Source organism: Anguilla rostrata, chromosome 1 (assembly GCF_018555375.3).
Source record: "Anguilla rostrata isolate EN2019 chromosome 1, ASM1855537v3, whole genome shotgun sequence".
Classification (NCBI taxonomy): Eukaryota; Metazoa; Chordata; class Actinopteri; order Anguilliformes; family Anguillidae; genus Anguilla; species Anguilla rostrata.
The window spans coordinates 1,571,272-1,587,519 of NC_057933.1; the positions used below are offsets into that span (position 1 = coordinate 1,571,272).

Genomic DNA, 16,248 nt, shown 5'->3' on the forward strand with positions numbered 1-16,248 from the left:
CGCTGATTGGCTGCCCCAAAGTGACACCACAGAAGACCTGAAGCTAAAACATTAAACACATTACAAATCTAAGCTTTTTTCTGCAAAACGTTGTCTCTAACTGGCAATGAAGAACATCAGAACGTGTTGGTGATGTCACACATGCATCACTGTGCACAAGAGCGGCACCATGCTTGTAGTGCTGCCAATTTAGCGACTTTTTCACTTCCCTAGCGACTAAAATATTCTTATCTAGCGACTAGTGACAAATTTGGCAACTTTGGCAATCTCCCCCACTAACATGGTAGAACCCCCAACACAGTAGCCCCCCCCCACCGCTAACACGGTAGCACCCCCAGAGTTCTTGTCGGCTGTACAAAGATGCTGCCTCTCCAAGGCAAAGATGCTCATTTATAATCAATAAGTGTAAAACAAACCTACCAATAAACAATTTGTATTGTAACAAAAGTAAGTATCTCTTGGCAGAAAACCTATTTTTACCACACCAAGAACATTGTCCTCAAAGGGACATTCAGGAAGGAAAAAGGAGGAGCTGAGTCTTCAGTATGTTTGGGAAGATGGGCAGGGTTTCTGCTGTCCTGACTGCAGTGGGAAGCTCATCCCACACCTGTGTGGCCAGAACAAACAAGAGACCATCACTTTGAGCAGGCACTCCCATTTTGGCGTATTTACCATCCTGGACACATTCATATTCCAACTGACTAGTCAACAATACCAAAGATCGACCAGTGAAAACGTGCAGCCTTACTGACAGGTAAGATTGCTGTTTAGACCTACCTGCAGATCTACTTGCAAACTTCTACATTAGCAATCTTGAAAAATTGATGATGAACTCATTTCCGACTTATCAAATAATTTATTGAACATTCATACTCCATTTGACTGTTTTTTCATTCGAGAAAATGTAGCCAAGCTAAACATCCACACGACACAGATTTTGTTTTCTATGTTTAGAAACTGCTTGTGGGTTAACCTGTGATCTTCACATTGATTTAATTTATTTGTGAAAACACTTAATGTTCCTTAAAGTTATGTTGCTTCAAAGGACCCATCAGTGGTGGTGCAAACTATCTGAATATCTACGCTAAGTTAGCTAGCAGGCATTACCTTCATAATGCTTAGAGTTGGAAGACAGTGGTGAAATGTCAAACTTTTTTTTTTAAAGAATCGACTGTCAAATTTCCATTATCATAAGAATATTTTCTAAATGAATAAATATTCATTAATAATTGCCTCTTTTCCAGGATGAAGGTCAAAACGATTATGTTACTTTTTCAAATCTTGGGAATTTCAATCCTCAAGTCAGACTCAGCTCATGTTCCTGACAGATACACACAAGGTACACTCCTCCCCATGCACATGCACTGCCATGGAAACCACCTGTGCCTGAAAGCTTGTATCAAACGTTTCTCTGAAAAAGTGCCAGAACTTCAACCTTTACATTAAAGGCATTTAGCAGACGCTCTTATCCAGAGCAACTTACACTATTTTTACTGTATTTAATAACTTACACTATATTACACAACTATTTTATTATTATTGTTTTACACAGCATTTTCGTTGTATCCTATTATACAGCTGGATACGTACTGAAGCAATGCAGGTTAGGTACCTTGCACGAAAATACAACAGCAGTGTCCTACCAGGGAATCAAAACTATGTCCTTTAGGTTATAAGAAATGTGGACCAACAGTAAGGGTTAGGGTTAGGCAAAGTCTTTCTCCTGAAGCAAGCTTGATAATTTCAGTGAATATAAGTGCAGTTCTGTTCAAAAACCTTTGGCAGTGACATAACTACACTGTGCCAGTGGAAGCAGGTGGAGGGAACAGGGGTGGGGTGGGGTGGGGGGGTTGTGCTGTGGGAATCTAACCAGGAGTGAGTTGCAGTAGTCCAGTCTAGAGGTCTACAGCTCCTGCTTAAACTCCTGATCAGTGCACAGTAATTGAGCCAGGGTGCTAATGAAGTGACAGCATTTTAAACAGCCATGCTGTATCAGTGCTAATTTCTCCCCCCGCCCCCCCCCTCCTCCTCCTCTTTGCAGAGAATGTGGCTTTAAGTGGGAGGGCCACTCAGTCAGATGTGTACAATTCTCAAAACCAGGTGGGTTACAGCCATGCAAGCAATGCCATTGATGGAAACAAAGATTCTCATTTCCTCCATGGATCTTGTACCATTACAACGGGAGGGGCCAGCCCCTGGTGGAGGGTGGACCTGCTGCAGGAGTACAAAATCACCTCCGTCACCATCACCAACAGAGGAGACTGCTGTGGAGAAAGGATCAGTGGAGCTCGCATCCTCATCGGCAAACACCTGAAGAACAACGGAATCAATAATCCACAGTCAGTACTGATCTTTACAGCGCAGAGCCTTATATTCAGAAATAGAACAAAAAACTGTTTTTTCCTCTCTTGGTTTGAAGTTACATTACATTACAGGCATTTAGCAAATGCTCTTATCCAGAGCAACTTACACAACTTCTTATTGCATCTATTAAATACAGCTGGATATACAGCATACTGAAGTAATGCAGGTTAAGTACCTTGCTCAAGGGTACAACGGCAGTGTCCTACCTGGGAATCAAACCTGTGATTGCATTTAGGATCTATATGTTACAAACCCAGTTCTTTAACCACTATGCTACACTACCACCCGAATACCAGGTTGTGTTCATAATGTCGGTCTCACCTGTGCAACATCCTCTGTCTATTCGGGGTGGTGCAGGTAAGTGTGCACTACTCCTTTAGAGAGAGAGAGCTGCCAGCAGCCGTCTCTGTTTAACACTGCAGTTCTCTAGTTACACTGCATAGTACAGACCAGACTACAGACCTGCCAGCACTGACCAATCATTTCCATTTCCACCCCAACCAAATGATAATCTTCCCCCTCGTCACACAGTAGCTACTGTAACTGGGGTACAGAGCACCATATTATTCAGAATTAGGGTGAATATTATTCAGAAAGAAGACCAAAGTCGATGAGCCACATATAAACTTTATTCTGTTCCCTCTTGCAGGTGCAGCGTGATTGGCTCTGTGGCAGCAGGAGAGACTAGAACCTTCCACTGTCCGCAGCCAATGGTTGGACGCTACGTCACAGTGTACCTCCCAAAAACAGAATCCCTTCACCTCTGTGAAGTGGAAGTGAATGCTCTACTTCCTGTCAAATGAAAAAGTTTCTAAGCAGCAGTTTGCAAATCTGTTTGCATTTACAACTGGTAATTTCTTTATAACCAGATGCACTAGTCAGAAGTGCGAATAAAGAAATCAGTTTTACTCTTTTGGGATTTGGGAATCATGCTGCCATTTTAGTATATGTCCATGTTTTCATGTACAGAAAACCTGCTGAAGTTCTACTTGTCTATTTTCTGCAAGTTCATCGATTGACTGATTTTCTTTGTAGTGCATCAAATAAACATCTCATTTACAGCATTGACAGAATTGTAATCTCAAGAAGGCTGCAGAGTGAGTAAGCTGACTTGAGCTAAGGTCTGCTTGTTTTTTCTTTTTGAAATTTGTAGTGTTTCATGCCTCCTTAATCATATATAGTCACATCTAACAATCTTGTGGCTCTACATTACTTAAAAGCTGCTTAACTTTGTTTGGCAAAAGGACAGATTATTTCTGCTTTTACCAACTTCCAAGCCAAGTTGCCAAACAATGGATCAAGACCAGATGAAAACCCTATCTGATGCCATCCAACAGATTAAAACGGATATGATGACTTACTTTGATACTAAAGTGGATCCCATTCTTTGCACTTTAAATGGTATTGAGGGCTCCTTATCTACACTGGGATAACATGTTTCACAACTGGAACAGCGTGTAGGAGCAAATGAGGACAACATGAATGATCTCTCCACTCGGGTCAAACAACTTGAAAAAGATAACTCTTACCTAATAGATAAAGTTAAGGATCTGGAGAACCGGAGTAGGTCTGCAAATCTCCGCTTTGTCAGAGTACCCGAATCCGCAGAAGGCCGTGACATGCTTAGGTCTATGGCCCGTTTAATTCCAGTTTCTTGGGCAAGACAAGTTCCCAACTCCGCCGGCTATCGAGAGGGCTCATCGCACTCCTACTGTCCGACGGAATGACAGATCCAGTCCGAGGCCTATCCTGATAAAGCTATTACACTTTCAGGATAAGGTGAAGATGCTCTGACTTGGCCATGGAAAAAAAGCTGATCTACAACGGTAACCGCATCTTCATATACCCCGATTACAGCGCTGACCTGACGGAGAGACGTCGGTCCTTCGACCCGGTCAAACGAAGACTTCGGGAACTTACACTAAAGTACTCCCTTCGTTATCCCTGCACACTGAGTGTGTTGGTTGACGGCAATGAACAACTATTCAGTGACCACAAAGCTGCTGAAGCTGTCTTCGTGTCCTCCATGAACTCTCCAGCGTAAGTCCCTTCCGAAGCTACTGGCTAACCTTAGCCAGCTATCCGTCACAAAGTTTATGAAGACTTCCCATTATGAACCATGACGACACTCTCTCGAGATACGGTTGGGGATTTTTCGAAATTAACTGATGAAATTAGTCCTTTTCTGTTATTTTGGCTGCTACTGCTGGGATGTTTACATCCAGCCGGTTCACTGGTATGGTTTGCCGTGAACAGGTTCGTGTTTTGTTTATATATATGTGGGTATGTGATTCATTGAGGAGGACCGACCTCCCCCTCTCCAGGTGCACGGGGCTGAGGGAGCAGAAAGCTGCCTGAAGCAGTATCCAGGAATGGCCAGCAGGTGGCACTCTTTGTGCACTTCAGTAGGTCGCTCTGCCTGAGAGAGTCTGAAAAGGTAAAGGTAACATTTGAAGCAATGCATGCGCAGTACTGCGCATATGGAGGGTGGTAAATGAATAGATCAGATCGGCTCATCAGTGTGCACACCACTGTGTTCACTTGGTCGATATTTAAAGGCTGTTCGGCTAATATTGTTTGTGTAAAACACCATGGAACTAAAACCTGTCTAATGTGATAAGGTAACAATTAATTTGTTTTTCCCATTTCAAAAAGCAAAAACTGCCTTTTTGCTGTAACAATAATCCCAACTGTGTGTATGTGTGCGTGTTTGTACGTGTCAGTGTGTGTGTGTGTATCTAGGTGTGCATGTGTTTGTGTGTGTGTAATGTATTTGAATGTGTGTGTGTGTTTGTAGTATGTATGAATCACAGCCATCAACTTAACACTGCTGGCCTCTTTAAGATACAGCCGATCACAGTTTAAAGCCTGGGGGGGGGGGCAGGTCAGGCGGGGTAACTGGGTAACTAGGTAGAGAAATGTAACTTTTCTAATGTTTGCATGTTCTCCCCGTGTCTGCGTGGGTTTCCTCTGGGTACCCCAGTTTCCTCCAAAGACATGCACGCAGGCTAATCGGAGACACTAATTTTGCCATAGGTATGAGTGTGTGAGTGAACGGTGTGTGTGCTCTGCAATGGACTGAGTGAGTGGGTGTGTTCCTGCCTGTCACCCAATGCATGCTGGGATAGGCTCCAGCAGCCCCCCGCGTCCCTGCCCAGGATAAGCGGAGCAGGTCTGAATTATGTAATTATAATTTTAATATTAAAGGAAAGAATGCAGAGCTCACTTCCCAGATGGTGGCCTTGTCGTGCCGGAAGGGCTTGCGAGGTTTGGTGACCCCCAGAGCTATGTCGTGGGGCTTATAGAAAAGCTGTTATGTTACATTGAAGCGCGTAGGAACTGTCCTGAAGCCGTCTTCTGTGACTTAATTGAATTTATTTGTGAACAGAAAGCCACAGCATGGACTATTGATTACAGTATAATGCAGGGTGATCCTTGCCCTCCACTATAACCGTAATTCAGAACTGTTATTTGTTTAATCGTTATTATAATTTACTCAACGGTTAATATCAAACTGTCATGTTAGAGGTCAGCTGCGATTTCCCAGCATCGAACTTGCACAATACTTCTCTTGCATAACACACGTGGATGTGTTTGCAAAGCTCTACGTTAGGAATATTTCAGAAATTATTGATGAACTCATTTCCCGCTTGAAACTTTTGAAAGCTGCCAAACATTTTATTGAACATTAGTGCTTATTTATCAGAGAAAAATGTAACAAAGCTGAATATCCACACCACAGATGTTTTTTTTTATGTTTAGAAACTGCATGTGTGTTAACCTGTGATCTTCACATTGAATTAATTTGTTGAAATTTATATGTTGTTTTAAAGGTCTCATCAGTGGTGGTGCAAACTATCTGAATATCTACGCTAAGTTCGCTAGCAGGCATTACCTTCATAATGCTTAGCATTGGAAGACAAGGCTGTTAAATGTAAAACTTACTCCATAAGTAAGTCAATTTCAGTGTTAAATACGTTTTTTGTTTTTTTTTAAGAACCGACTCACATTTCCATTTTCATCAGAATATTTTCTTCATGAATGAATATGACTTTGAACAAATATTTATTTTCCAGGATGAAGGTGAAAATGATCATATTATTTTTTCAAATCTTGGCCATTTCAATGCTCAAGTCAGACTCAGCTCAAGTTCCTGACAGAAAAATACAAGGTACACTCCACCCCATGGGCATGCACTGCCATGGAAACCACCTGTGCCTGAAAGTCTGCAGGAGGGCGAGAACCTGAACCTTTCCTCTTCACATCACAGGTATTTAGCAGATGCTCTTATCCAGAGCGACTTACACAACTTAAAAAACATTTTTTTAATGCTGGCTGGATATATACTAAAGCAAAGCAGGTTAAGTACCTTGCTCAGACCGTCAGGTTAGGACCAACACCTTACCCATCACACTCCACTGCCACCCTGGATCAGTTATTTGACAATGATGTTTTGAGAGAGAGGGAAAGAAAATGTTATTTTGAAATGTGGACCAACAATAAGGCAAAGTCTTTCTGCTGTGGTTCATTTGATCATTTAAGTGAATATAAGTGCAGTTCAGTTCAGAAACCTCTGGCAGTGATATAATTACACTGTGCCAGTGGAAACAGGTGGAGGGAGCGGGGCTTGGGGGGCGGGGGGGTTTGAGATGGGAAAATTTGGGCAGGTTGAAAGCTAGTGTGAACTGCATGAGCCGAAGAGACTGAAGAACAGAGCCTTATATTCAGAAATAGAACAAAAAATAGTTTTTTCCTCTCTTGGTTTTAAACGCCGGGTTGTGTTCATAATGTCGGTCTCACCTGTGCAACATCCTCTGTCTATTCGGGGCGGTGCAGGTAAGTGTGCACTACTCCTTTAGAGAGAGAGAGCTGCCAGCAGCCGTCTCTGTTTAACACTGCAGTTCTCCAGTTACACTGCGCAGTACAGACCAGACTACAAACCTGTCTGAGGCGAAATACCCAGACGAACCAGTAGTCCCCTTCTGTATGTGCAGTAAAAATACAGTTAATATATAATATAATATATGAAATACAGTTTCCCCGCCTGGAATAGGGTTACCTGGAGCCAGGTCCGGAGCCAGGCCCGGGGGTGGCAAGTACCTGGAGGTCGGGTAGCCCACGCACGTCGGCTGGGTTCAGCCCAAAAATGTCCACGTGGGATCATCACATGGACCTGCCACCTGCAAGGCTCAGGGTAGGGGTAAGGTGCAAGGTAAGCCACCCCCCCCTCCCACTGCTCTTCACACTGATGACCCATGACTGTTTACCTCCAATAACATTATCATGTTTGCTGATGTATCAACAGTGGTGGGCTTTATCACCAACAGTAAGTCAGCAAACAGAGAGCTGGCAGAGCAGCTAGCAGCCTGGTGTGCTGAGTGTTTTGAAGAGAGTTGTGCAAGGACATCCGCTGTTTCCCACATTTATATTGTCTATCTGGGCATTCATAAAAATATTCTTTCACCACTCAAAAATCGTACTCCATCATAGCAACAAGATAAACCCGACAATAGTCCTAAGATATGCCTATACAGCATTGAAAATGATGCTGACTGAATAACGAAATAAACGAGAAAAAGTTTTAAAAAATGATACCATGTCATTCTACAGTCAATATCTGGGACTAAATATTGAATAAATATACAACCTTCCCATTGGTTTTACGCGTAGAGATGTTCCTTTTGAGACTGAGTGGTCATATATTGTCTTGGACAATCCGGTTGTGAAATATAGTAAAATGGCATGATACAGACAGCGAAAGGTTCTAGTCTCTCCTGCTGCCATTATGCCAACCATGGTGCACCTGCAAGAGAGAACAGAATAGAGTTTATATGAGACTCATCGATTATGGCCTTCTTTTAAAATAATATCCATCCTAATCCTGAATAATATGGTGCTCTGTACCCCAGTTACTGTCGCTACTGTGTGACGGGGGTTGGGATGGAAATTGAAAGGTTTAGTCAGTGTTGGCAGGTCTGTAGTCTGGTCTGTGCTGCGCAGTGTAACTGGAGGACTGCAGTGTTAAACAGAGACGGCTGCTGGCAGCTGTCACAGGTGGTTTCCATGGCAGTGCATGTGCATGGGTCACATTTAGTCCGAGCTTCAGTGTCTAACCCAGTATTCACACAGCGAGAAACTTGGTGGGCCAGTTAGTTGCTGGATGACCGTTCTTTTTCTATGAAGCTGAGTGTTATGCATTTAGATCTGTATGCAGGGTGAACGGCCTGCCATACAGAAGATGTACCATCGCTCACATGACCATAGGCAAGCCAGTGCCCCTCTCTCAACAGCTGAGTATTCTTGTTCAGCTGGTGGAAGTGCTGAATGTGCAAAAGCCATCAGGGGCTTTTCCCCTCATTACATTACAGATGCTTAGAACTTATCCAGAGCGTACTCAATTTATATTTACCCATTTATACAGCTGGATATTTTACTGAAGCAAATCAGGTTAAGCACGGGTACAATGGAGTCAACAACGGTCTGGTAGGCTCACTCATTTCTATCAGATCAAATCCACACTGAGGAGCCATCAGCAGGAGGAGATGGTTACGCGGCTAATGCTAATCTCAAGATCAACGGGAACTTATGAGACATTCAGTTACAAGTCAACAACTGCCAACAACCACACCATGATGTATAGCTGCACATGAAAGGACACAGCCTGGTGTTTGAATATCATAACCCTAATTTAGCGAAGAGCTGAGTCTTCAGTATGTTTGGAAAGATTCATGTTGGCAGGGTTCATGTTGTCCTGATTGCAGTGGGAAGCTCATCCAACACCAGAACAGTGTTGGCCAGAACAGACAGGAGACCATTACGTTGAGCAGGCACTCCCATTTAGGGATATTTAAGAGGCGCCATCCCAAACACATCCACATTCCAACTGACTAGTCAACAATTATCTACCAAAGATCCACCGGTGAAAACCTGCAACCTTACGGACGGGTAAGATTACCATTTAGACCTACCTGCAGATCAACTTGCAAAACTCTACATTAGCAATCTTTCAAAAATTATTGATGAACTCATTTCCAGCTTCAAACTTTGGAAAGCTGGCAGACATTTTATTGAACTTTTGTGCTTATTTTTATGAGAAAAATGTAATGAAGCTGAGAATCCATCTCCCAAATGTTTCCTGTGTTTATAAACTGCATGTGAGTTAACTTGTGATCTTGACATTGAATTTATTCGATTCATCATAATATTTTCTCAATGAACAAATATGACTTTTAACAAATATTAATGAATAATTGCTTCTTTTCCAGGATGAAGGTGAACATGATTATGTTACTTTTTCTGATCTTGGCCATTTCAACCCTCAAGCAAGGTTCAGCTCTCGTTCCTGACGGATACGTAGAAGGTACACTCCACCCCATGCACACACACTGCCATGGAAACCACCTGTGCCTGAAATGTTGTGTCAAATGTACAGACGAAAGAGGACGAGAACTTCAACCTTTATCCTTTAACATCTACTAAGATCTGTGATTTGACAATAAGGTTTTGAAAGTGAGAGAGAAAATGTTATTTGGAAATGTGGACCAGCAACAATTTTTTCAGTTGTGGTTCATTTGATCATTTAAGTGAATATAAGTGCAGTTCAGTTTAGAAACCTCTGATTACACTGTGCCAGTGGAAGCAGATGGAGGGAGTGCGGGCGGGGATGGGGGGTGTGTGGCACGGGGTGGTTGGGGGGGGGGTGGCACGGGGTGGTTGGGGGGCCGGGGATGGGGGGGGGGGGGTGGCACGGGGTGGTTGGGGGGCCGGGGGTGCTTGCTGCGGTGTGGTTGGATGAGCTGAAGGGACTGTAGAGAGTGCTGTAGGAGTCTGACCATGAGTGAGTTGCAGTAGTCCAGTCTATAGGTCTACTGCTCCTGCTTAAACTCCTGATCAGTGCACAGTAATTGAGCCAGGGTGCTGATGAAGTGACAGCATTTTAAACAGCCATGTTGAATCAGTTGTGATAATCCCCCCACAGAGAATGTGGCTTTACGTGGGAGGGCCACTCAGTCAGCACAACTGCGGGGAGAATATGCTGGTTTCGCCCATGCAAGCAATGCCATTGATGGAAACCGAGATTCCAATTACCACCATGGATCCTGCGCCCACACTGAAGGGGCCAACTCTTGGTGGAGGGTGGACCTGAAGCAGGTGTACACAATCACCTCCGTCACCATCACCAACAGAGGAGACTGCTGTGAAGAAAGGATCAGTGGAGCTCGCATCCTCATCGGCAAACACCTGAAGGACAACGGAATCAATAATCCAGAGTGAGTACTGATCTTTACAGTGCAGAGCCTTATATTCAGAAATAGAACAAAAAATAATTTTTTCCTCTCTTGGTTTTAAATGCCGGGTTGTGTTCATAATGTTGGTCTCACCTGTGCAACATCCTCTGTCTATTCAGGGCGGTGCAGGTAAGTGTGCACTGCTCCATTAGAGAGAGAGAGCTGCCAGCAGCCGTCTCTGTTTAACACTGTAGTCCTCCAGTTACACTGCCCAGTACAGACCAGACTACAGACCTGCCAACACTGACCAATCATTTCCATTTCCCCACCAACCAAATGACAAGCTTCCCCCTCGTCACACAGTAGCTACTGTAACTGGGGCACAGAGCACCATATTATTCAGAATTAGGGTGAATATCATTCAGAAAGAAGACCAAAGTCGATGAGCCACTAATCAACTTTATTCTGTTCCCTCTTGCAGGTGCAGCACGATTAACGTTATGGCAGCAGGAGAGACTAAAACCTTCCACTGTCCGCAGCCAATGATTGGACGCTACGTCACAGTGTACCTTCCAAAAACAGAAGCCCTTCAACTCTGTGAAGTGGAAGTGAATGTTTTATTTCCTGCCCCTTGTTAAGTAGTTTGCAAATTCCTTTGTATTAAAACATGATTGTTTCTTTACAGTCAGATGCAGTGAATCTGAAATGGGGTAATGAAATAAATTTGACTCTTGGGATTATGCTGTCAAGAGTCTACAAAAAACCTTTTGAAGTTCTGCTTGAGTTCTTTCTGCAAGTTGATTTATGACTATTTCTTTTTAGCACATCAAATAGACACTCCAGGTATCAAATAAACATCTCATTTAAAGCATTGACGTGTGTGTGCTCAGTACACTGTTGTTTGCTCAGGGTAAAGTCATCTTGAATGAAAGTGTTCGGACGTTTTATTCATTTGCTGTGATAAAATCTTAAATAACTGTTCAATAATTCTAGTCAAACTTAAATAACTTCTTTTGAACAAATAATCATTTTGTGTTATTTATTGACTTGGTACAATAGCAACATTACATTACGGGCATTTAGCAGACGCTCTTATCCAGGGCGACTTACACAACTTTTTTACATAGCATTTTTTTTTTTACATTGTATCTATTTATACAGCTGGATATATACTGAAGCAATTTCGGTTAAGTACCTTGCTCAAGGGTACAACGGCAGTGTCCTACCCGGGGGTCGAACCTGCGACCTTTCGGTTACAAGTCCAGTTCCTTACCCACTGTGCTACACTCCGTCCTAAAACCAGCTTGATTCCCACACCTGCACCTCACCTGCCACAAACTGGATAACACCTGGGACTGAACATGAAGTTAGAATTAAAGACTGTCTCTTCTCTAGGACCTCACCTGAAAGGGACAAAAATTGAAACTGAGATTAGGTAATGCTTAAATCATCCTCAAAATCACAGATGCCATAGTGTTAGAAAACCAAATCTTGACGGGGTTTTTTCTCACAGTGCGGTCAATAAGTGCATAAATATTGATTATACTAATTCAGCAGTGGGAGTCAGTAGTGCAATCGTAGGGAGTAGAAAATGAACGCATTGGACGGCCATTTCAATCACAGTGATTATGGCAGGTAATGTTCTGTCTAAAGATCTACAGGTGGATGACAAACTACAGAACATGGTGTTAAAAGCATTCAGAGAAAACTGTATTTGAACAGTAAAACCATTTGTAGAACTTCAATCAATAAATCAATCAAATTTTATTTTTATATAGTTTTTCACAGCAATTGACACAATACACTACACAGACAATCAAGCGAAAAGCAACAGTGGCAAGGAAAAACTCCCTGTGGCAGATGGGAAGAAATCTCGAAAGGAACCAGACTCACAGGGGAAACCTATCCTCCTCTGAGTGTAGATTCTAATCATCGTCTTCACAGCGTGAGCCACCCAGAGGCCCACACAGAAAAACTCAAATTCTTTACTCCCATTACCCAGAGCAAACTAGTCAAATAGTTTCTTCTTCCCAATCATTCACCAGTCCTCTAGACCCCATTTATGACAGTGTGAGACACTTCAAAATGATATTTTTAAAACTATCATGACTTGAAAAATCTAACCCCATTATGAAACAAAAAATACAACATCACAATACAGTCAGTTACAGTAGTATATTTTTTTCAGTTAATTCCAAGGTTGTACTATGTTATTTTACCTGCAGAGGGCGCCAGTAGGACAATTACAGTTGAGTATCAACCACTGATAGATAGTGCCTGAGTGCTCTTTACACAGAACATTTACTATGGGGAGCCACAGAGCATTTCTACATTCAAATTCAAGCATCAGGGGACGCAGGCTGATTTTTCTCGTCGGAGGATGTGTGGCTTTACAAATTACATCAGCCTTGAAGTTTTGCCCACGGTTTAACTGTTCAAATACAGTTTTCTCTGAATGCTTTTTATACCATATTCTGTTACTCCCATGTCGTTTTTATGTCATCCACCTGTAGATCTTTAGACCAAACATTACCTGCCATAATCACTGAGATTGAAATTGTCTTCCAGTGCGTTCATTTTCTACTCCCTACGATTGCACCACTGACTCCCACTGCTGAATTAGTCCATATTCATGCACTTTGTTGAAAATATATGAGGAGCAAAAACCAATCAAGAATGAGTTTTCCAACACTATGGCATCTGTAAATATGAGGATGATTTAAGCACTGCCTAATCACTACCTAAATAAGTTTTTATTTTTGTCCCTTTTAGGTGAGGTCCCTGAGAAGAGCCAGAGTCTTTAATTCTATTCTTCATGTTCAGTCCCAGGTGTTATCCAGTTTGTGACAGGTAAGGTGCAGGTGTGGGTGCCAAAGTGGTTGTCTGTCACTATTGTATCCAGTCAAATAAATAGCATAATTGGCAACATGATCATTTGTTCATAGGAAGTTTTTTCTATTTGACTTTCATTATTTGACAGTTATTTAAGGTTGTATCACAGCAAATAAATAAAAAGTCCCAACACTTTTATTCAAGAAGACCTAACTCTGAGCAACCCACAATGTGCTCAGCACACACACATATGTCAATGCTTTAAATGAGATGTTTATTTGATGCACTACAAAGAAAATCAGTCAATAAATGAACTTGCAGAAAGCAGACAAGTAGAACTTCAGTAAGTTTTCTGTACATGAAAACCTGGAAATATATTAAAATGGCAGCATGATTCTCAAATCCCAAAATAGTTAAATTGATTTCTTTACCCGCGTTTCTAAACAGACTGCATCTGGCTATAAAGCAATGAGTAGTTGTAGATGCAAACAGATTTGCAAAGCACTGCTTAGAGAAATTTTCATTTGGCAGAAAGCAGAGCATTCACTTCCACTTCACACAAGTGAAGGAAACCTGGTCTTGGATGGAACACTGTGACGTAGCGTCCCGTCATTGTATATGGACAGTAAAAGGTTCTAGTCTCTCCTGCTGCCATATAGCCAATCACACTGCACCTGCAAGAGGGAACAGAATAAAGTTGATTAGTGGCTCATCGACTTTGGTCTTGTTTAAAAATAATAACCGTCCTAATTCTGAATAATATGGTGCTCTGTGCCCCAGTTACAGTAGCTACTGTGTGACGAGGGGGAAGCTTGTCATTTGGTTGGGCTGGTAATGGAAATGATTGGTCAGTGTTGGCAGGTCTGTAGTCTGGTCTGTACTGTGCAGTGTAACTGGAGGACTGCAGTGTTAAACAGAGACGGCTGCTGGCAGCTTTCTCTCTCTCTAAAGGAGCAGTGCACACTGACCTGCACCACCCCGAATAGACAGAGGATGTTGCACAGGTGAGACCGACATTATGAACACAACCCGGCGTTTAAAACCAAGAGAGGAAAAAACTATTTTTGTTTTATTTCTGAATATAAGGCTCTGTACTGTAGAGATCAGTACTGACTGTGGATTATTGATTCCGTTGTTCTTCAGGTGTTTGCCGATGAGGATGCGAGCTCCACTGATCCTTTCTCCACAGCAGTCTCCTCTGTTGGTGATGGTGACGGAGGTGATTTGGTACTCCTGCAGCAGGTCCACCCTCCACCAGCGGTTGGGACCAATTGCAGAGTGGGAGCAGGATCCATGGAAGAAGTAAGAATCTCGGTTTCCATCAATGGCATTGCTTGCATGGCTGAAAGCATCCCATTTCCCCTGCAGTTGATCCAACTGAGTGGCCTTCCCACGTAAAGCCACATTCTCTGTAAGGGAGGGGGGAATTATCACAACTGATACAGCATGGCTGTTTAAAATGCTGTCACTTCATTAGCACCCTGGCTCAATTACTGTGCACTGATCAGGAGTTTAAGCAGGAGCAGTAGACCTATAGACTGGACTACTGCAACTCACTCCTGGTCAGACTCCTACAGCACTCTCTACAGTCCCTTCAGCTCATCCAGTCTGCCACAGCACGCACCATCCCCCCCCACCAAATAACTGAGCCAAATAAATGTTGAAGGGAAAAGGTTGAAGTTCTGGCACTTTTTCAGAGAAAAAATGTATCTTATTTAAGCTTACAGGCACAGGTGGTTTCCATGGCAGTGCATGTGCATGGGGTGGAGTGTACCTTCTACGTATCCGTCAGGAACGTCAGCTGATTTGATGGTTGAAATGGCCAAGATTTGAAAAAGTAACATAATCGTTTTGAACTTCATCCTGGAAAATAATTAATTAATAATCCTTCAAAGTCATATTTGTTTACTAAGAAAATATTCTTAAATGATATATTCTTAAATAAATATTCTTAAATAAATGAAAATGTGATGATTGTGTCGATTCTTAAAAAATCTTATTTTAAACTGATATTGACTGAATACAATTTTATGCTGTAAGTTTGACATTTAACAGCTTTGTCTTCCAGTGCTAAGCATTATGAAGGTAATGCCTGCTAGCTAACTTAGCTAACTTAGATAGCGTAGATATTCAGATAGTTTGCACCACCACTGATGCAACCTTTGAAGTACCATATCTATTAAACTTTGAAGGTTTTCCACAAATAAATTCAATGTGAAGATCACTCTAAACATAGGAAACATCTGTGTCGTGGATATTCAGCTTTGTTAAATTTTTCTTGGAAAAAAACACTAATTTTTATTAAAATATCTGGCAGCTTTCTGAAGTTTCAAGCTGGAAATGAGTTTATCAGTAATTTTTGCAAGATTGCTAATGTAGAGCTTTGCAAGTTGATCTGCAGGTAGGTCTAAATGGTAATCTTACCTGTCAGTAAGGCTGCAGGTGTGCACTGGTGGATCTTTGGTAGTTAATTGTTGACTAGTCAGTTGGAATGTAGATGTGTCTGGGAGGGGGCCTCTTAAATACCCCAGAATGGGAGTGCCTGTCAAATGTCAAACGTAGTTCATAGATTTGTGAGGAAGTGCAGTACTTCCTCAATTTCAGTGGTAAATAAGTGTTTAAATAAGAACCAACAAAATGGGTGTGCCTGTCCAAAGTGATGGTATCCTGTTTGTTCTGACCTGTAAATGAATGTCCAGTTTGTGACAGGTGAGGTGCAGGTGTGGGAATCAAACTGGTTGTCTGTCGCTATTGTATCCAGTCATTGAATACCATAATGAGCAACTTAATAATTTGTTCAAAGGAAATTATTTCTGTTTGACTT

At 42.2% G+C, this 16,248-nt stretch overlaps 2 protein-coding genes and 1 long non-coding RNA gene across 3 annotated transcripts in view; 2 read left to right on the forward strand and 1 right to left on the reverse strand.

Annotated features, from left to right (window-relative positions):
- LOC135239254 (uncharacterized) overlaps nucleotides 1–11,463 on the forward strand; it is a 52,423-nt gene extending 40,960 nt beyond the window's left edge. The window contains exons 3-8 of the mRNA XM_064307793.1: nucleotides 2,042–2,339; nucleotides 3,014–3,164; nucleotides 9,206–9,309; nucleotides 9,630–9,724; nucleotides 10,343–10,634; nucleotides 11,074–11,463. Coding sequence (XP_064163863.1) covers nucleotides 2,042–2,339; nucleotides 3,014–3,164; nucleotides 9,206–9,309; nucleotides 9,630–9,724; nucleotides 10,343–10,634; nucleotides 11,074–11,230 — 1,097 coding nt within the window. The 3' untranslated portion in view covers nucleotides 11,231–11,463. The remainder of the gene's footprint in view (nucleotides 1–2,041; nucleotides 2,340–3,013; nucleotides 3,165–9,205; nucleotides 9,310–9,629; nucleotides 9,725–10,342; nucleotides 10,635–11,073) is intronic.
- Nucleotides 3,166–7,838, forward strand: LOC135257967 (uncharacterized). The gene is made up of 3 exons (XR_010330848.1): nucleotides 3,166–4,404; nucleotides 4,689–4,801; nucleotides 7,418–7,838. It is a non-coding gene; the product is annotated as an uncharacterized LOC135257967 (long non-coding RNA).
- A 2,218-nt stretch (nucleotides 11,464–13,681) lies between the features above and the next one.
- On the reverse strand, nucleotides 13,682–15,965 carry LOC135257877 (fucolectin-6-like). Its single transcript, XM_064341122.1, has 4 exons — nucleotides 15,849–15,965; nucleotides 15,199–15,287; nucleotides 14,539–14,833; nucleotides 13,682–14,098 (listed from the first exon to the last, which is right to left on the reverse strand). Exons 2-4 carry the CDS (start codon nucleotides 15,284–15,286, stop codon nucleotides 13,945–13,947), a joined length of 537 nt encoding a protein of 178 aa, XP_064197192.1. The 5' UTR covers nucleotide 15,287; nucleotides 15,849–15,965; the 3' UTR covers nucleotides 13,682–13,944.
- Between the last annotated feature and the right edge of the window lie 283 nt (nucleotides 15,966–16,248).

Bases quoted from the DNA above. Each gene is read 5' to 3' on its own strand.
- LOC135257877 (XM_064341122.1), bottom strand. From the start codon at position 15,286: ATGAAGTTCAAAACGATTATGTTACTTTTTCAAATCTTGGCCATTTCA. The intron at 14,834-15,198 runs GTACACTCCACC...CCTCCCTTACAG, and splicing joins TCCTGACGGATACGTAGAAG to AGAATGTGGCTTTACGTGGG. The intron at 14,099-14,538 runs GTCAGTACTGAT...TCCCTCTTGCAG, and splicing joins AACGGAATCAATAATCCACA to GTGCAGTGTGATTGGCTATA.